The sequence below is a fragment of the Dermacentor albipictus genome, chromosome 3 (assembly GCF_038994185.2).
Source record: "Dermacentor albipictus isolate Rhodes 1998 colony chromosome 3, USDA_Dalb.pri_finalv2, whole genome shotgun sequence".
NCBI classification, from domain to species: Eukaryota; Metazoa; Arthropoda; class Arachnida; order Ixodida; family Ixodidae; genus Dermacentor; species Dermacentor albipictus.
In genome coordinates this window covers 91,512,204-91,527,977 of record NC_091823.1, presented here as the reverse complement: position 1 = coordinate 91,527,977, position 15,774 = coordinate 91,512,204, and the positions used below count along the sequence as shown (strand labels likewise).

General features: G+C 43.7%; 1 protein-coding gene across 2 annotated transcripts in view; it reads left to right on the top strand.

Moving 5' to 3' along the window:
• Nucleotides 1-15,774, top strand: part of LOC135902942 (centromere protein I-like) — a 100,074-nt gene that overhangs the window by 23,235 nt on the left and 61,065 nt on the right. Inside the window, exons 1-4 of one of the 2 annotated variants that reach the window (XM_065433277.2) lie at nucleotides 2,533-2,704; nucleotides 6,796-6,927; nucleotides 8,302-8,420; nucleotides 13,246-13,350. In XM_065433277.2, the coding sequence (XP_065289349.2) occupies nucleotides 2,662-2,704; nucleotides 6,796-6,927; nucleotides 8,302-8,420; nucleotides 13,246-13,350 (399 nt within the window). In that variant the 5' untranslated portion in view covers nucleotides 2,533-2,661. Of the gene's footprint in view, nucleotides 1-2,532; nucleotides 2,705-6,795; nucleotides 6,928-8,301; nucleotides 8,421-13,245; nucleotides 13,351-15,774 lie in introns of those variants that run through there. The other variant, XM_065433279.2, reaches the window with a different exon arrangement.

Sequence of the window (15,774 nt, the reverse complement as noted above, 5' to 3'; positions counted from 1 at the left end):
AATGCAAAATCAATAGATGTTGCAATAACCAGACTAGTATGCGAGCGAGCACTCAGACTAGCTAAAAGAGGCTACGGGTATGACCAGTCGGTATCACCTCACTTTTTATTCATCGATGTCGCGGAAGCCGTGCCAGATGTCCTTGCCGCCAGTGCCTTTTACTAGGAAAGAACAAGCCCACACCATATGTGGCGGACAGTTGCTACTGTATATGGTGGAGCTTCCCCGCCATACCCCTTTCTCCGTCGCCTTGGACGCCTTTGAGAACGTGTAGAACACACCATTCCCCTTCCCCCGTTTCCTGCTGTCGTCGCGATCCCGTGTTGCGCGCTTGTACCAGATTTGTGGGAAAGACGGAAGTACATATATTACCCCTATAGGCGAGGAGGATGACCCTCTTGCTGGATGAAGGTGGCAGGAATATACAAACACGACTCGCAGGGGGACAGGCTCACTCGCTGCAATTCACGCGGTCCTTTTTGCCCCATACTGGCTCAGCCAATACTGGCTGCGCCAGTATTGACGCCGTTGTTCGCCGTCGCAGTTGAGCGCTCGCTCTCGAGCTCCGAAATGTGTAGGCCACGCGTTATGCGTACTCCTGAGGAGCAGGTAGCTTTCGATCAGCAACGCCGTGAGCATAACCGGGAACAAGCTCGTTTACGCTGTCTTGATGCTGCAGCCAGGGTACAAGAACAGGCTCGTGCAGCCGAGCGCAAGCAGCAACTGCGTACCGAAGATCCGGCAGTCTACCTCACCGTCGTTTAATGAACCGCCGGCATTAACCCAATGATAAACAACTGGACCTAACGTTTCAGCTTCGCTGGTTAACCATCTTTACAGAGTGCTTGGGCAATGATTTCTTTTATTTATTTCCTTCAATTCGTTCTCGCTAACTCAGAAGGAGCCTGTTCGAAGGCATTGCTTTATGATGCAGGTGAGAGCGCGGCCACATATTCGCCATATTTCGCAGTGTTTATTTATCAGTCCGAAAAAAAAAAATAGTACGCAATTAGTACGTCGCTGAATATACCGCAGTTAGGTGTCCCTTGGCTGTGCCTGCAAATGCCTCATTGACACTTTGATAATTATGACAGTACGCCTCGATGATAATTATGACAGTACGCCTCGATATAGATCAATACAATTACCTAATTAAATCTCAGTAACTACAAATTTACTGGCAGCTACTCTACTGTGCTGGAAACAAAATGCGCTACGTTTTATTCGAGTAACGCATTATGATTTTTTTTTAAATTTTGGTGCATGATAGTTAATTTGGACACCCTGTATATATTTATGACCTCTGCATGCAAGTGACGATGTTTCCATTCCTAATAAATGTTGCAAATTATTAGAAGTGTTTTTTGAATGAGTCGTAAGCTTTTCTTACTGGAAAAGAAGCGATACTGAGACGCATATCATTCACGTGCATTTCACATGCCGTTGATAAAATACTCTGCCTAAGGGGCCACTAATGTCTACAGCTTTTTTGCAGAATCAAAAAAGCCCGCAGAGTATATTGAAGCCAGGTGAACATACAGCAACAATTACTTCTCTAGTCATAAGCTATCCATACCTTTAGAAATAATTTTTAATTGGCTGCCTCGTTTTCTTTACAAAATGTAATAAGCATTGTCCTGGTCCTGCGTATATATTTAAATACACTGTATATGTACATGGTGTTTACAGTGGAAATTTAAAACAATGTTGAAGTGAGAAAATACGGATGAGACAGCCGGCGCTGGTACTTATAATGCGCTTGTTCTCCTATTGTCAGGATTTGCAGAAATAAAGCAAATTAGAACAAATTAGAACTAGCGAGAGTAAAGTGTATTGCAGAAAGTGACTGACTACAAATAAACGTGGGTGTTCTTGTGTTATTGCATGATAAATTATTGTTAGCAGCCCAATCCAACAAACGTTTAGCACTCTAATGAGTCTTTAAACCCATGAAGTACTCTTATGACGGGAGTTAATGTCCCCGGCAAATATTATTTCTTTTCTACAGGACGTCATTTCTGAATCAAGAACACTAGTATTCTGAATAGCTGCCTGGAAATAAACATTATCTAATGTCAGTGGGATGCCGCCTGGAATAGAAGTGTCTATAGTTAGAACTTCACTTTCTGGAGTCATAAGCTGCTGGTATGCAATTTCAGCTCGGTGCGCAATTTGTGAATAAATAAACATAGTTAAGCTGCCAGTGCAAGAGGGATAGTATAAATGAAACGTACGGTAATATATAAGGTGAAATTTCTTTTCTGCTGACAGCCAACCTTTTTGCAACGCAACAATATCATGGGCGTGCTGTGTAAAGAGGTAAAATAAGTTTAAAATTCGCGCTTCTCAAACCGAACGTGGACTGCCTAATAATTTAGTTTAAGCCAACACTGCGTTCCTGCCATTAGTGAACGCTTGATATTTCGAAAATAGATGCATAATTTTTGTATATCTCTTTTGCAAACATCTGGACCATAACATTCCCTACCTTTCTGATGTTTGTAACCAATGCGCTTCCTCATCATCATCGCCATCAATCGCACGTATATGAAACTTATGATCGCACGTTTTAAATAGTGCTTCATGAGCGCAATCGTCCAGTAGGTGTTCTCTGCTAGTGGTTTGTTGATTCTATTTGAACTTGTCGCACAGCCTCGTGCAATGGCAGCGCACGCTGAGAGAGCTGTGCGTTGTGTGGCGTCCGGTGAGTGGCCGTAACGTTGAAACCTAGAACAGTGCTTTGTACAGAGTGAAACGAGGAGACATGAGACGCAGCGAGTAGTCGTGCGGTGTCCCTGCGTTTCACGTCGTTGAAAACATTGCATGTTGTTTCGCGCATAGTGGACATGTGTTCCTCTACACCTTCACAGGCGAATTTATTCGCATAGATGTTCGTCATTTGTCCTAGTTCCGGTACCTCTTGCAAAGGACAGCTCTTCTCCGCACGCGGCGTCCGCCTGAACGGTTGCGCTGAAGCGGCTGTCGGCGCCCTGGCACCAGCTAAGTTGTTTTTCTTTGGATGACCGAGGGTTGGGGAGCGTATGACAGTACACACGGGAACGCGTGCTGCTCGGTACAGGCAGAGCACTCTAATGAGAGGCTGGTGCGTCCTCGTAGCATAGTAATAGCACACGGTTGCGCTCTTTGTTTACTGTCACTGTACACCGGGCACGTGCTCATTGATATTTCACATGTGTAATCAACTTTAATTTTAAAGCGAAAGCTATACCGCCCGCGAACTTGCGATTTCACCGTGGCCGTGCTCCGAGGAGGCACATGACGGCACACCGCGTTCCTCGTCGTTGCGTTCACCTCCGCTTGTTTGACCAGGTGCGTCGCATGCATGATAACATGTCAGAGGATTAAAAAGAAGAGCTCGCGTGCGCCGAACCACAGCTGAGGCGGCAGTATGGACAGCGACAATTATGATAAGTAGGAGGAGGTCTTTAATTGACATTGGAACGAGATGAAGAGGAAACGAATCGCCCAGGAAACAGACGAACAGTGCGCCGAATGACTGGCTGAACGCCGCAACATGCCTAGACAACCAGACTAACCTGGACTTGCAATCAAGATTAACCAAGGCTAACCATGCTATGCCGTAGCTTTCGCTACGTATATCCTGGCATAGCCGAGCTAAGCCACTGCCAATTTTTTTCTCTGTCACGTCTCGTTAATTCAAGATGTGCTTGCAATGATACATTCATTTGTTTTATTTCAAGTGTACTATCAGCCTCTAGTCAGGTGTGGTTACATGTTGAGAAAATAACGTTTCACTGTATGCAACGCATCAAAGTGATGATGTTTGCAAAAAGAAAGCATTTAGTGCTCTCAGTGAGCTGTTCTTAAGGCTCAGTTTGCAAAAATGAAGGAAGAGAAAAGCGGAAACACCAGAAAAAAATATATGTATGCATGTGTCAACAGGTGTCGTGGAATATCTCGTTAGATTCCCTCGGTGAAATGGGCATGTGTAAAACGATGAAAAATTTCCAGAAGCACAAGAAAGCACATGTGTGATTTCACATAGAAGGGCAAGTTAAAAGCAAAGGAAGGAAGGCAGCCAATTTATCCCACACATTTGTTCCTTTTTTATCATTTAAAAATAAATGTATAGTGTCGCAGGCAACTGCCATGCCAGACATTATATTCGGTTCCCAATGGTTTGTGGAAAGAATGAAATTCTAAATGCTTCAGTTACGCAGTGGTACTCTTTAAGCTCTTAAGCACCGCTGAACCTAGTGAGAGGCTTAGTGTTTGTGTTCTTATGTATGCCCAGCTTTTCATGATAAAGTAGACACATGTACTTTAGTTTGCCTTTATTATTGCCATTTCATACTTTTACATAGCAAATTACATGTAATTGATTACTTGTAATTAATTACATTTTCACAAATTTTTCTTAAATTTAATGATTGCATTGTATCAATTACTTTTTCAGTAACCAATTGCATGTAACCAGTTGCATTTTTGACTAAACATGCTATAAGAAGCAATGCTTGTTTGGAGCACTTAAATTTATCGAGAACTACACTGTCCAAAGGGATGAAAACATGTACATAGGTTACTTCCTACCCGCTGTGGTTGCTCAGTGGCTATGGTGTTAGGCTGCCGAGCACGAGGTCGCGGGATCGAATCTTGGCCACGGTGGCCGTATTTCGGTGGGGGCGAAATACGAAAACACCCGTGTGCTTAGATTTAGGTGCACGTTAAAGAACCCCAGGTGATCAAAATTTCCGGAGTCCTCCACTACGGCGTGCCTCATAATCGGAATGTGGTTTTGGCACGTAAAACCCCATCAAGGAGGTTACTTCCTTCCCACAATGAGTGGCCTGTGGTTGTGTCTCAATCACCTGAACATGGCAGGCTTGCAGATTTGCACACCTCTCATCGAACTCTGGCCTTTGAACTTTGCTCTGATATCTCTCTTCTGGAAATCCAAAGTTAATAATGGAGCTGGTAGATGGAATAGCACACTGTGGTATAAAGGTTATAAACAGCGGTAAGGGTCAGCCTTTCTGAGGCACCTTATCGCTGCTTATAAACTTTCTTCTGGAAGTGCTTTTAAGCAACCTGCATAGGCAGAAAGAGCTGGTGCTCCAATCTTCTTCGCTTAGTGCCATTTATGAAATCTTTGATGTAGATGGAAGTTCTTTGTCATTGAACGTATATGTTACTGTCTGTTTGATATGACTTGTATGCATCTGCTTTTGTGATTGTAAGAGCAATATTTTAAGGCTGAATATCATGTAGATTTCTATTAAATTACATTACAGACTTGGTCACCTTTTCAAGGAACATGAATGTTTGCTCGCTTCCATTAGTATTGGTCATATTTATTCTAAATGGATAACACGAGTGGAAGGTGCTGGGAAGAGGTCCACCTGATGATGGCTGACAAATTGAAGCCACATTTGTATTACTCCATAGCAATGGCCAATTCGGTTGTTGATGCCAGGAAATCGCCCGTGTAAAATGTTTGTTTTTCACTGGACCTATCGGGAGCACCTTCTCCTAGTGCCAGTAACAATGAAGCGCTGCGCTTCATAGAGGACCCAGACCCGAGTATCCTGGCACTGCATAACCACAATCTTTCAAGCAAGATGCTCGTACGTTAGAACACAAACCTTCTCTGCTGTGCATATATCGAGCGAGTTTTCAGTGTGATGGCAGATGTCTTCACAAGAAAATGAGGGAAGATTACGGGAAAAATATTTTAAAGAGCAATTCTTAATGAAGATAATGTGTGAAGGACTGCTCAGGATACACTGGAAGAGCCAGGCCAGCTTGTTCTAGTTACTGTATTTTTGTCACGTTAAGAAAAATAAGGAGGAAAGTAACGTGTTACTGTTTAGTAATTGCTCGATTACATTTGTGGAGCAAAAATTGGTGACTGTAATCAATTAGATTTTTCTTAATGTCATTGTATTTGTAATCGGGGACTTTTTTTCTCTAACGTGTAAAAGTCTGCACATTTCCTGTAGGGCATCTAATTCTCGTATTGCCAGCATCGCAGTCAGTGATGACGCCTACAAAAGGAGTTGAATACAAAGCTTACCACCTTTCTGTTTATTTTCTCTGCACTCTTTATGTTAACATCACTGTGTGTGTCTCAGATGACTGATCCATAATCAAGAGTCATGCCGACAAAAGTCTGTGTGCCAGCAGCTTAATTTCGCGGGGTGAATTCCACAAGCATTACCTCAAGTGATTGAGTTGTCACATGGCTTTCTTTCCGATGTATGATACATGCTCGTTTCATTTTAAGTCTGAGTTAATAAGTGCACCCGAGTATTTGTAGCTTGTCACCAAATCTAAAATTTTCCCATCAGTTGAATATGGATAGTTTAAAGGGCATCATTTCCAGGTCAAGGTCATTACAGCAGTCTTTTTCACATTTAGTTTCGTTTCCCGTGGGCTGCACAATGATTGTACTGTAGATAATGATGATTCTGAAAATGTCTGGTTGTCAGGACTACGGATTTGTTGTTGTAGAATGCAGTCATCGGAAAGTAGTTTTATTTTAATTGGCACCTCCTGCACAGTATCATTGTTAAAAATTAAGAAAAGTAAGGGTCCCAGCACTCATCCTTGTGGAACTTCGTGTAGCACTAGTTTTGAATGTGGATGTGTTCCCCTTATGTTTACATTTTGTTGTCTTGAAGAAAGGTATGCCTGAATCCACAATAAAAGTGTATCATTTTCAAAGATTGGTTTAAGTTTTGTGATGACTTGACTTCTGATGCGTAAGCAGCTGAGCTCATTCTATTCAACAAATGATGTCATCTAACAATGTAGGAAATGAGCACCTTGAAAATTCGGAGCAAGCAATGGAACATGTTCGCATGCTGCGAACATTTGCCTTGGATACTGGTCTCTCAGCAGATCACATGCTGCAGATGAGTACAGTCGTCACTGCACCCAGAACAAGTAAGTTTTCTCTTTTCTCTCGAAAAAAGGAAAGGACACATGACTTCATGACAGTATGCTTTGCTGGCAATTTGTCCATCTGTCTGAATATGAGAGTCTAACATTCTGCCTTGGTACAGCCACTCAACAATGTGCTCGCTTGTCTTTGCTTTGAGGAGTACAAAATTGTGGTTTGTTGCGAAGCGCCTCATAAGTGACATTTGAGGTTCTGCTGTGCTGAGGAGGAATATGAAAGTTGTAGCACAAATGTTTTTGTTGCTTTGTGGTGTATTGCGGTATACTTCAACATTTTGTCTAATAGTGGCCTTTCTTAGAAGCTTCTTGTCCAATGCTGAGCTAAGGCGAGCAGAACTACAAAAATCGCAATAAAATATTAGTTTTTCTTAATTATGCTTATATATTTATTATATTATTTACACTGACCATCGATGATGTAATGGTCTTTCTTGGAGGCTTCTTGTGTCTTTTTCCAACTGATCATGCGTGTCTATTATTCACGACATGGCAGTGGTGCAATATCTGGTGACAATGCAAATGAACAGTAACCCCCTAAACTGGAAAACAAAAACAATCGTAATGTGTATTTGGTTAACACAACTCACGTGATGTATACCTCATGTAATCAACTTCCCATTGTGAAAGTAATTATCCCTGAGACTTGTTTCTGCTGCTTCCGTGGTTTATCTGGCCATCTCATTTGGGTGCGTAGCCATTGCGATAACTGCTATCACACCTGTCACTGTTTAGCACTCAACAAGGTCTCATTGGTTTGCATCATTCGATAGATCACGTGGTATTGTCGGTGTGAACTTTAATCATCAGTGGTAGCAAAACCATAATGCGTCTCTGCTGCAGCGCATTTGTCTGATGGAAGTGCACGTGCTGTGATGGTTTTTCTCTCCACAAACTGTAGTATATCTGTAACACAGTGTATATTGCTTGAAAAGCTGCTATGATTTTTGAGCCATTTAGGTAATGCTGGGCCATTTTTCTCATGTACTATGCTGCAAGTACTGCAGTATGATAGTTTAGCATGGTAGTTTCATTTACGCTTGATGGGACGAGTTAATGGGCTCTTGGTGCCTCGGTGAATTTGGTATTCCTGCTTCTGACCGCAGTAATGGTTTTTTTTTTTCCTGCTTGTAGAAGCTCGTGCAAGCTCTTGATCTATATCTTGGAATCTGAGGTAGTTGAAATTAAGACAGAGCTTTTCACTCGAGTGTCTCTCATAACCACTGTGTTGCCTTAGGACCAACTCTATCAATGAGCTAAATGCAGTCCATGAAGATGGGAGTAAAGCAAAAAAGTGGGCAGTTGAACCATCTTTGCTGTGGGTTTGTAGTCCTGTAGTCTCAACTGAGGTGTGGATTTCAGGATCTCCTATGTCAAAGTCCCTGCTCCACTGCATGGTACCAGCCGAGAATGTCACCAAGGGCGTCGTCCTCAATTTTTCTGGGGCACTATGCAGCGATTCGATACCTCCTGCTGTCAAGGTGGGCCTTGTTCATCTTGTCTGTGTTACAATGACAGCAGTTTCAGCTTTTTCAGCTCTTTACATGTCTGTAAGCTGTGCAACTAAGCTAGTTGCCTTACACAATTTGTGGTGTTGATCTCAATGTCTGGGTAGAGGTTGTAATAGTTGCCACAGGTACTGACAGTAGGGATATAGAGCTACAGTGCAAGAATTTTCCTTGGATCTATATTGCCAGTATTGCAAAGTTAGGTTCTGTATTTGACATTGCAAGCAGCATGATCATAGTAAAAGGTGGCACTAAACGGTCCTTGTGAGGTAGTGGATACTAAAGGCCATTTCAGTGTGCCCCCATACCACCATGGAAACGTATCTGGATAGCGCAACAAAACAAGGAAACAAGAATAAACAAAGACTGACAAGTGCTAACTATGCCCACTTCTGGAACATACTACTATTATATATAGGGAAGCGTGAGTATGTAAGATTAATAATAGAAACGGAGAAAATCCTCTTGGCCGTTGACCAATGCATCAGCAAACTATCGCTATCATTGTCCGCGAGGGCATTAGATTATTTGCGCTTGGCATGAAAGCTGTTTGTATGTGCAAAATATCATTTAGGTTTTCTTGTGTTTTCCTGGTGTACCAGTTTTCATGGATGATATCTTCATGATTGATATTACTGTGTACGTGGTTGTTTGCTCGATCCTGGAACCAAATTTTCGTTGTTGATGGTTAGCACTTGTCTTTGTCTTCGTTTCTTCTTGTGTCCTTGTTTTGTTGTGCTATACAGATACCTACCTTTCCATGATTACCCACCAAGAAAACCATATCGCCACTCTCCTTCATACCACTTCAGGAGAGTCTTTTGTTTGGCTATTTAACAGCGGTAACAGAGGAATCAAATTGTTATAAGAGCCAAGCTGGCAAACAGTAGCTGTAGTTAGCAGTGGTGCTGAAAACATGCATTGACTTCTTACACATTCTTTGACCTAACAAAGCCCAACATATAATTTTTGATACGCTCAGTTATTTGCCTCAAAAGGCTGATTTAAGTACAGCAAATCTAATGCAAAGTCCATGCAGTCGACTTCCATTAATTCGACCCTGATGGGACCGACGAAATTGATCGAATTGTCTGGCTGTTCGAATTAAACAAGATGCTTAAAAAAAACATCATAACCTACCGCTGATTCAATTGGCAGTATTTGCCCGATTCTAACATGCCCCTGAACCAAGCGGGTGCCCACTTTCCATGTGTCCAAATTAGAAAACAAACATGAAATAACATTAAAGCTCCTAAACAAAGCAGAAATATAATGTACCATCAAGCTTTATCAAGAAAAATGGGCAAGAGTCTAATATGTGCTGCACAGGGGCAGCCGGTTTCTTAAAGGGACACTAAAGGTTACTATTAAGTCAACGTGAACTGTTGAAATACCATCCCAGAAACCTCGAAACGCTTGTTTCGTGCCAAGGAGAGACTTATTTTAAGAGAAAATGCGTTCTGAAGTGTCCGCGTACCTCTAGCGCAGTTCAAATCGCCCGCCCTCCGATCGAGGAGTACTGACATCATGGTCTCATAGTGACGTTGCGCCATCGGTGAGTAGAACGGCGCTACGGCTTTTCTGCGCAAAACGCAAACGCGCGGCCAGAAACACAGCCAAGACAGAGCCGGCAGCAGAGCGAAAGTGGGAGTATGGTGGCTAGTGGAAGGAGAAACGCGCGACCATGGGGCTCTTGCATTGCCCACGGGGCGCTGCGAGAAAGGTGCTAAAAAGCGCCCTCTGTCCTAAAATGGGTCGTACCAAGCTCGGTCGTCTGCTTCGGAGAGCACGTTTACAATATGGACCCGCCACTTTCGGTTGTGTTGTAGCATGGCCTGCTGCGTATATCGGGCGCCGAAGATTTTTTCAGGGGCGGCACGCTGCGTAAAGGCAAGAAATTATGCAGTGCCGAATATGTGTACGCCGTTCAAGAATTAGGCGGCGAAGTTTTAGCACGGTGTCAATCGCAAGTGAAGCGAGTCGCGTACGAAGTGGAACTACAGGTAAGGTTTGCATGCTAGCTGCTAGATTCAGGTGCACAAACGCGAGGAAATGCGTGCTATAAATGAATCCTTAGCAGCGATAAGCAGACATCATGTGTACGGAACTGCTCGAGCACACGACGGTACGCGCCGCGATGTACAAACTGCTCGAGTGCACGATCGTACGCGCCGCGACGGCAGCGGCCTTTCGACATGCTGCCAAACGGCGGGCCTCCTGCAATCTTTGTTGACTGCATGCCGCTAAACTGATGCAATGGATGTGAGCTCGCACGTGCGTGCGAATTGCGCTGTAGCGCGAGCTTGTGCGCTGCTCGCTTGATGAAGCTTTTAATGACAGCATTCGAACATCGATGTGCTGCAATCAATAGTGCCTTGCTGCGCTGCCTCAACGTGCTGGCTTGAGATCAAGGATGAGCGCATTTAACTCTCTTAACCTGTGCTGCTCGTAGTGGAGTAGTGAATTGTCATCGAATGAGCCCGACCATTTGTGCTCATTTGCACACACTTCACAACTTCGCATCGGTCGAATTGTTGATTGTTGCTGTGGCCAGGTCTCGAATCGTGAATTACCAGCTATGCCTGCTGCTGTGTCGGTCTGCTGTCGGGACTGTAGGTGCAAAAGACAGAAATTTCGAACGCAGATAATCAAGCAAGCTTCAAGACAGGCGAAGCAGTCAGCATGGCCCGAAGTTTCGCTTACTCAGCGCGATGAACTGCAGCTATGCAGCGCGCCCGACGCTCCACTTCGTGAGGCCTTGAAGGAAAACGGTAGAATCTGATGTTGGGATTCAGGCCTTCTTGTTCATGGCAGCCCACGACGCAGAAGTAATGACGGTGACGCCTTTTCGAGGCTGGGCTAGGTCTCTCAGCATCGGCCTCACCGATTCCTTCTGCTCCCAGCATTACGTCCCACGGCACACGGAGAGTTCGTTTTCATTAAACTATAGGCTGCGGCGAGCTCGCAGCATGGTCGCCGTGGTCTGTGAGAAGTGACGAGTCTTTTCGCACTCGCAACAGGGCATAAAAAAGTGCGAATCGACGCAAAACATGGCCTAGAAACGTGCTTTGCCACAGCCAGGGCTCAATACGACCCAAGCTGGTATGACCCAGATGTCGTTTCCCGCACCGCCACCAGCCGCCTCTACTATACCTCAAACTCCAGTGCAAGACGCCCATAAGCTGGTACTTCATTCTATGACGCAAACTTGGACGCTCGTCGCAATGGACCCTGACACCGACAGATTGGCTCGCGATGGTGGGCTCAATTTCAGCGATTTGAGCACTGACGAGCATGACCTGCTGCTGAGGGCTCGCGCTGCCGGCGTCGTTGCGTACTACGACGGCGGCCTCGACACCGGCTCTGCGGAGCGGGAAAGCAGCGAGGGCTTCCCACGACATCACATGGACGTGGCATTCTCGCTGCTTGTTCCAAATGAAAGTTTCGCGAGCCAGCAGAACCCTTGCAGCACGACGCGATAACCAAACTACTGAAACTCCAAAGCGTGCGCGGCGCAGAGTCGAGCGTGCAGAGTCGAGTGAAAACGAAAAACCTTTCGAACACCCATATTACTGAAGGGTAACGTCAAAATGTTATTTTTTCTTAGGATCCGATAGACGTAGACAAGTAGCATTTTTTTCCGTCTTATAATCGAATGAAATGATATTTTTAATACGAGTAGTTGAGTATTAGTAACACAAATTATGAGGAGTGCTTTCGTCATCGGGCTAGTACCGGAATGTCACTGGGGGGTCTCAAATAGTGTCATGCATGTACCTCAATTTCTCGGTTACTAAAGCTCTGTTCACGATTATATTGATGCCTTAGACGTTCTAGAACATTGCTCTACCACTTTAACTTGAGTTTCTGGTAACCTTTAGTGTCCCTTCATAGTCAGCTTTGATGCATAGTTTTTCAGCCAGCTTCGCTGTAATACAGCCTTGTTATGTGGCAAAGCGTACAGATGCTGCAAATGCAGTTTTAGGTTTCATTTTCATTGAGGAAAAGAAAGGCACTCATTAAAAGCGGGTAAATACCGTAATCAGACTTTGTGAGCGACCGTTATGGCTTGAAAATCTTCCTAGGGCAGACTGAATATATGCGTTTTTGACGGGAGATGACATATTTTCAGTGCATTTAATGTCCCGTATGCTATGCCATGGCCGATTCTGTCAAAAAGGCGTTGCTGTTGGGGAAACAATAAAAATTTATGCCCATAGAAATGCGTGAGTACTGGCCGAGACCTTCGTTCGGGATCGAATTAACAGAAATTTACTGTAGTACTGTCTTGGTATTAAACGAACTGTCAGTTGTGGGTAGTTTAGAAAATCAATTAGTAATTAATTACTAGACTAAATAAGGTACTAATGTACTCTTTATGGCCATGAACAAGATGCATAGAGGTTCACTTTCCAAATAAGAGACAGTAACATGCTTATGATATGGCATTAGACAACTGCAAGATATGTTGGAATGTAGCTTTGTCTCACCCAAAGAGACAAGACAATGCATCGGTTAATAGATTTGTAGACTGCACTAGCTTCCTGTTCTAGAGAATTGGAAGTAACCATGAAAATCTGTCTTATGAAAAGCTTGCCTTAATTAGAAGTGGCTTGCTGAAATGAAATTCGAAGGGGCCAAAATTCGGATGTGTACATAGATATGCAGTTTGTTAAAGAACCCCAGTTAAAATTAATCTGAAGTCCCTCCACTACACCGTGCCTCCTAACCAGATTCTGCTTTTATCATGTAAAACTACATAACTATTTGCTTTACCGCCTGTTCTTATCTTTTACAGAGAGACATCATACAGTGGATGGCTGCTGCATACCACTTGTTTGACGGCAGCTGCAATATAGTGCTACTCTGCAGGTCTCTGCTAAGGCTTCTTGACACATCCCTGGTATGCTGCTTGCCATGTGCAGGCTTTAACATGCTCACACTTTAAGGCAACAACGAAGGAAAGGTGGACGCGGTACCAATACTAACTTTCAACTAAAGTTTATTCAGAGTAGACAGCATGCATATTTAAAGTGACATAGGTGCATAGAACCACATTTCTCTTAAGTGAAAAGAAGATCCACATTCATCCTGCAATCGAGCAATACAGCCAAATAGTATACCAGCAGTCTTTCTGTAAACTTATGCTCGCTGCTGTGCAGATGTGAGACGTCTTACAGATACAAGCCTTCCAATTTATATTTTTTTTATGAAGTAGTTGCATTAATTCCTGTGCATGTATGTCTCCAACCTTACCCAGAATCAGAGTACTAGAAATCAATTACTCACGGGTGCGGGACCAACGTTTTGTCAATAAATGGGATGCATCCTTATTCTTCACGCACAGCATTTATCCTCATGCCTGGTCATTGAAGCAGTGGCCTTTTTGTTCGATACAGACCCTGTGTCATGGGAGCATATCAATCTTCTAGCTTAATGCTGATTCTGTTTTTTTTTTTAAAGTTCTCATGCCCTGCACAATTGAATCTCGAGATTGTGAAGTGTGTGTACATTTTTTCAACATTGTTTTCATTTATAGTAAGTGAGTTCTGCAGAACTCTGCAAAGTAGAGGAAGTTTCATTAAAGGGAAGCCATAGCTGTAGTTTAAAATACAAAATATAAATAAAGTTGTAAGTTTGTCCATTTCTTTTGATAGTAAACAGACCCTTTTTCACCAAAGAAATGTAAACAGAGGAAAAATTGTCATCTGCCTGAAGGTTATTTGCATCTCACCCTGCCATCTGCTAGCCTCCTGGTTAGCTGAGATGGTAGCCACGGCGGCCGCATTTCGATGGGGGCGAAATGCGAAAACACCCGTGTACTTAGATTTAGGTGCACGTTAAAGAACCCCAGGTGGTCGAAATTTCCGGAGTCCCCCACTACGGCGTGCCTCATAATCAGAAAGTGGTTTTGGCACGTAAAACCCCATAATTTAATAAATTAAGCTGTGATGGTAGAGCAACTGCCTACGTGGCTATTGATCTCGAGTTTGATCACCAAACAGTACCATGATTTTTTCTTCAACTGTGAAGCTTTCTTACTGAGAAACCGATATTGAATTTCCTTTGTAACTTCATGTTGCACTCAGGTGGGTGACAAATTTTCCCCTTGATATATTTATTTATTTGAGAAAAAAAAGGTTTCTTTTTTTACTACCGTATTTACTCAATTGTAACGCGCACCCATTCTCCGTGACAAAGAAAAAAAAAAGAACCTCGATTGTAAGGCGCACCGTTTTTCCCTGACCCCCAAAAAAAACAGTTTAATATTGCACATCCCGTGCTTTTATATAGAAATACTATTTTCTCTCATTTGGAAAAAGCAGATTTATTCTCAATACACCAAAGTTGCGATGAATAAAAGCACAAATGGAAGCAGCGTACCTTCCCCCAAGATTTTCACTGTGCCGGTATGAGTCGCGTGGGTCAATAGATATCACTCAATGTCGCTATCAGACAACTCCTTATCACTATCAACAGACCAAACCATTTCATCCTCAGTGCTATCCATGGAATTCGAAATCCCACACTTTTTAATGGCCTTGTTGACCATGGCAGACAGGATCGTGCACCATGCATCTTTCACCCATCCAGCAAAGTCCTGCACCGAGGCACGGTTCGTTTTATTCGTGGGCGTGAATTCGTGGCAGCCACTGAGAAGCCATTTGGTGTAAAGTGCCCGAATTCTATCTTTCACTGGCTTGTTCAAACAAATATTGAGCGCCTGGAGCTGCAATGTCATGCCGCCGGGTTCACGAAAAGGTCTGTGTTGCATGCAGCCAGCTTCTCGATGCGCATGTCAGGATGGCACCTGAACGCATCGAGCACAAGCATCTCACACAGACCCAAACTGCCGCCGGGTCTCTTCCGCCAAACGTTATCAATCCAGTAAGCGACCAAGTCCGTGGTCATCCAACCTTTTTCATTTGCTCGCACAGTCACGCCACTCGAAAACACGATTCCTTTTGGGAGCGTCTTCCGTCTGAAGATAAGGGACGGGGGCAGCTTGTGCCTATCCACAGTGCAACAAAGCATTGCGGTGACTAGTTTTTCGTGGCCGAAAGACAAAATACGCACTTGCTTTGCCCCCTTCTTTTCTACGGTTGTGATGGCAGGCATGTCAAAGCAGAGTGGCGTCTGATTGGCATTTCCAATCTGTCCGAAGTGGTAGCAGTTTCTATTGCGCAACTTCACAACGTACTGCTGAAAACTGTGCAATTTCTTTTCATATCCTTTCGGCAATTTTGGCATATCCCTGTGCGCCTTCGAAGAGAAAAGCCTTTTCTTTTCATAAAATTTGGTAGCCAGTACCTGCTCACTTTGAAGT